The sequence below is a fragment of the Cicer arietinum genome, chromosome 7 (genome assembly GCF_000331145.2).
Source record: "Cicer arietinum cultivar CDC Frontier isolate Library 1 chromosome 7, Cicar.CDCFrontier_v2.0, whole genome shotgun sequence".
In the NCBI taxonomy this organism is placed as follows: Eukaryota; Viridiplantae; Streptophyta; class Magnoliopsida; order Fabales; family Fabaceae; genus Cicer; species Cicer arietinum.
In genome coordinates this window covers 44,504,340-44,509,255 of record NC_021166.2, presented here as the reverse complement: position 1 = coordinate 44,509,255, position 4,916 = coordinate 44,504,340, and the positions used below count along the sequence as shown (strand labels likewise).

Here is a 4,916-nt window from a genome sequence, read left to right as displayed (position 1 = left end):
TTTAGTATTAACACTGCTATGTATATACTAGATATTTTGTCAATTTTGACAAGATACTGTTATTGTTGTTATTCTTGTATTTGTGTCCAATTGGCAATACAAAACATGATTTTGCTACTGTTCTCTCTTTATTACATGTGTGTTTAAAGTTTAATATCAATTACAATTGTGTTTAATGTTAAATCTTTTTTTTTTTAAACTTTTCGTTAGAATGATCTAACTTTGTTACAAAATTTAAAATAGTTAGAAGTAACTTAAATTCAATTTTTTTTTCTAAGTATGTTGACTATCGATAACCTGTTGCTTATTTTTTTAAGATAATATTGATGGTTTAAAAATAACATAATTAATGAAATAAATAACATTTTTGATTTATTTATTTTATATTTTATATTAAATTTATTTGTTATACATTGTCTTAGTAAAAAATAATTTCATGCACAGTCAATTTAAAAAGTTTTACATTATCATCACATCACAATATTTATAGACATGATTTTAGAGCCAGTTATGAAAAAAAATCAAACACATCTAATAAATGTGATTGACAGATAAAGTAACAACTTTTTACACTAAATATGTATATAATTAAATCCTAGAGTCTCGTTATTTTTTGTTGAAATTATTAAAAATAAATATTTTTTTATGGGAATATTATTTTGATATTGAAACATAATTTAAGAACCAATTCAAATGCAATAATCTTTTTAGAGAAACATTCACTAATTTAAATACTAAGTCAAATACAAGCGAGCTTCTTTACATAACATTTTCTAATTGAAGAGTGTTACTATTTTTTTTTTCTTACATTAACAATTATTTTTACAAATAAAAGGGTTATTGCCAGCTTTTATAGTTTAAGAAAGATCATTTCATACTAAAAAATATCATTTCATTGTTTATAACCATTATACAATTTTTGTATATTCTATCATAAAAAATATTCAATATTTACAATTATGAGCAATAAAAAATCTCAAAAAAGAAATATTTTATTGACATTAATAGAAAATACACAATTATTTCAATATTTAAACGAGAAAATATAATTTTATTTAAAAACTCATTTTATTTAAAAACCAAATGTACCTGTACATGTCAAATTGACACTCGGATCTACTTAAAGGGGTATTGAAACATAATTTAAGAACCAATTCCAATGCAATAATCTTTTTAGAGAAACATTCACTAATTTAAATACTAAGTCAAATACAAGCGAGCTTCTTTACATAACATTTTCTAATTGAAGAGTGTTACTATTTTTTTTTCTTACATTAACAATTATTTTTACAAATAAAAGGGTTATTGCCAGCTTTTATAGTTTAAGAAAGATCATTTCATACTAAAAAATATCATTTCATTGTTTATAACCATTATACAATTTTTGTATATTCTATCATAAAAAATATTCAATATTTACAATTATGAGCAATAAAAAATCTCAAAAAAGAAATATTTTATTGACATTAATAGAAAATACACAATTATTTCAATATTTAAACGAGAAAATATAATTTTATTTAAAAACTCATTTTATTTAAAAACCAAATGTACCTGTACATGTCAAATTGACACTCGGATCTACTTAAAGGGGCGTCTAACTATGCCTTTGGAACTATCACTAAACGTTTTTGATTTGTATCTACAATAATGACTGTCACTAAAAACTAAATAAATATAAATAAAGAATTGATCTATTCCCACAATATTTGAGGCGTGATTTTGAAAAATAAAAGAACAATAATATCCTCGATATTTTATCTAACTACAAAAAATATATCTCACCCTTAAACTTTTTTCTAGTTGGAGGCCCCACGTGAGTTCCTCCACTCGTTTTTCAAGCTTATCATTCCCCTCTTTAAGTGCGTCAGTTTCTCTTGCAGCCTAAAGCAAATGGAAACAGATATCAACTGAGAGTAGAGAGAAACACAAAAATCATAAATAAGAAAAAATGAGACTGCTTAAATATTAATGGATGAGTCATAAAGAAGCAACTTAATTTTTATATATGAGGTTCCTTAGTTTGGAACTTTCCATTTTCAGGTTCCTAAGTTCTTTTCTGACTACACACCCTCTCTATCGGCATTGTGTCAGAATTGAACCTTTCTTCAGCCTCTTATAATACGAGGAAGACTTGTAGCATTGCTAGCGAGCTTGAAAATTTTGAGAGAGAATTTAAATATTGAATGCATATGTCCTTAACAAATGGTCCTAATCCTACAAGAGTCAACTATAACCTAAATTGTGATGAAGCTTTAGTCCATTTTCTAAAATTGAACTCCTTATGGGAAGCGATTGCCCTCAAAGCTGTTTGAAAAAAATTAAAGAAGAAAATGTTGACCACAGTAACGGTCATTAACATGTGAAGAAACTATGAATTGTGGCTTCCTTGCTATGTTTCTGCAATAAAACTTCCCTACTGGCCAAGCTGTAGACCTTGAACTTCATTGATTCAACCATCTATTTAATACTATTTATTATTGAGTAGATTCAATCTGCAAATTTTCATAAAATTTAAAAAATATTTGATACTACAGTATGATAGCATAGACAACAGGTTCATTAGTGCCATCAGGGCAATCACAGAAATTATCGTTAAGACGGTCAATGGAGAAGGCTTTTGATCCATCCTTACATTTGATGAGGTGAGAGGTATAATATTAATACAGTGGGTAGAACTAGGGAAGTAAACAAATAAATATTAATAAGAGATGGGGGTATACAATGTGCAAGGTAAATGAATATGCAATTGCAAGCAATGGACCAATTTTAGGGACTTACATATAGAAAATACGTCAAACATACCTTAAGTTAAATGCAATACTTAATTCATAAATTCTAATAATCTTGAAATTCTAACAGTATTAAACATATGATCCTTTACATACTTGTTCCATATCAAATTCTTCAAATGTAGGAATTCTAATTTCCTAAACAGCCACCATAAAGTTTCTAACATTTTCAAAATACTGAAATGCTGATAATGGCACTCCAACCTATAAAGAATAATACATAATTTACATAAGTAAACAAAGAATAACCAAAAACATATAGTAAATAAAATTAGGAGCATCCAAACTGACGTTGGATACATCAGTTGAACTTTGTTAAGAACATTACAAAGAATGATCCCACTCCTCAAACATAGCCTAAACTCTTCCTTAGAAGTCTATGCAGGTAAATCTTTAGATGCAACAACTCCAACCAATTATCTCAACCACCATGCTACTTCATATCTTCTAAATGCTGCATTTTATACAAAATAGATGATACAAAATCCAAATATCTCTTTCATATAATATTGACAAATATCAACCTTCATTAAAATCAATATCATATAGAAAAGGATGATAATTTGAGACATTAATGAAAAAAAAACTGAAAACTGATTATTCCCAAGAAATTACCAGCTTATTCCACTTTTCTAGATTCCAAATCAAGATCTTTGAGGCGAGTACCGTGTTGTTGAAGCACATCTTCAACCACAGAAGCAACTGAAAACGACAATGTTACCAATTCAAGAAAGAAGCATATTGATTCTATAATCTATAACCTTTCCCATTTTCTCTGTACAAACTGGTACTCCAACTCCACTAACACAAATACCTCTTTCTATCTCTATCTATCCTCTTTACATCATATAATACTCCCCACTACTCTTCCTTGCTTCGGATCTCTCCTTACCTCATGCTTCGACTCCGAACCTCATTATCAATCTGACCTTTCAGATCCTATGGGGTCTGAACAGAGACATAACTCAGCATCTTAAATTTATGAACCCTTGTGCTGAGAAATAGGCCATCATCGAAAAATTGGCCCCATTACTATTTGATTCCTTAGAAAAGGCATGCGACCTGTCTACCGCATTGAGGGTGTAGTTCTCTCAAACAGTCAATAATCTATGTTAGGATAACTGTAGCTTAACATGATCATAAATCCCCCATCATCCTCCATAAGATCTCCTTCAAATACAAGAATATCAATATGTTCCTCCTTGAACACAAACTTGAGCTGCAAGCACTCTCAACAATTCTTAAAGCATTAGCTTCTCCTTGCTTGAATAGACAACAAACAGTTTCAACTATAATTTAGGGAGCCCTAAAACGGGCGGCCGTGGATAGTTCAATTAGAAAGAAATATAAATTTTTTTATAGTGTATCATCCTCCAACTTTTAAACAACAGGTATTCATGAGAAACAACAATGTTTTCCCTAAGAATAAGAGTGCCTAGTCTACCACCCAAAAGTGAGTTCCCAACCAAACAACTCCCTCTAGCTTCTCTACCAGGCCAAATAACTCCCTCTTGTTTATATCAACTATTCTATCATGCATTGTAACAAGGCCTGTCAACTTGATTCCTTGGCCCATCTTGATGTAATCTGCCTTAGAACAATAAGTAGTCGAATTGGATAATTGGTAACAATATGCTATGCAACTGCCACCACGTAACAGTAACTACAAAATCACGTAAAAGTAGTAAAATAGCATAGCTTTAAAAATCATCCCAAATTCCAACATCAAAGTTTTAAATTAATGTCTCTGCAACTGCCACCACAATCTAGGCCAAGTGCATGTTTAAATTGACAGTAAATTTTAAAAATCACGGTAACACCACATTGTAATTTAACAAAATCATAGTGCCACACAACAAAGCCAATGCAATCCAAATATGGACGCAATAATGATCTAAAAGTTGTAATGCCTGAAAGTTTAAAAACTCTTTAGACCGATTATGTATATCAATTAATATCAAGGATTACAACACAACGGAGACACTGCGAAATTACCTAACTACCGACTGGCCTATCAAGCAAATTTAAGCTCCACTGAATATCTATTTACCAATTTTATGCTATTTTACTTTTTTCCCAATTCCTTATTGTGTACTTAAGAGAAAATAAATTAAAAATCAGTTA

General features: G+C 29.6%; 1 protein-coding gene across 1 annotated transcript in view; it reads left to right on the top strand.

Annotated features, from left to right (window-relative positions):
- The window catches only part of LOC101499752 (uncharacterized), a 4,004-nt gene extending 1,380 nt beyond the window's left edge, over positions 1 to 2,624 (top strand). The window contains exon 2 of the mRNA XM_027336916.2: positions 2,538 to 2,624. Within this exon, the coding sequence (XP_027192717.2) occupies positions 2,538 to 2,624 (87 nt within the window). The remainder of the gene's footprint in view (positions 1 to 2,537) is intronic.
- Positions 2,625 to 4,916: the final 2,292 nt, after the last annotated feature.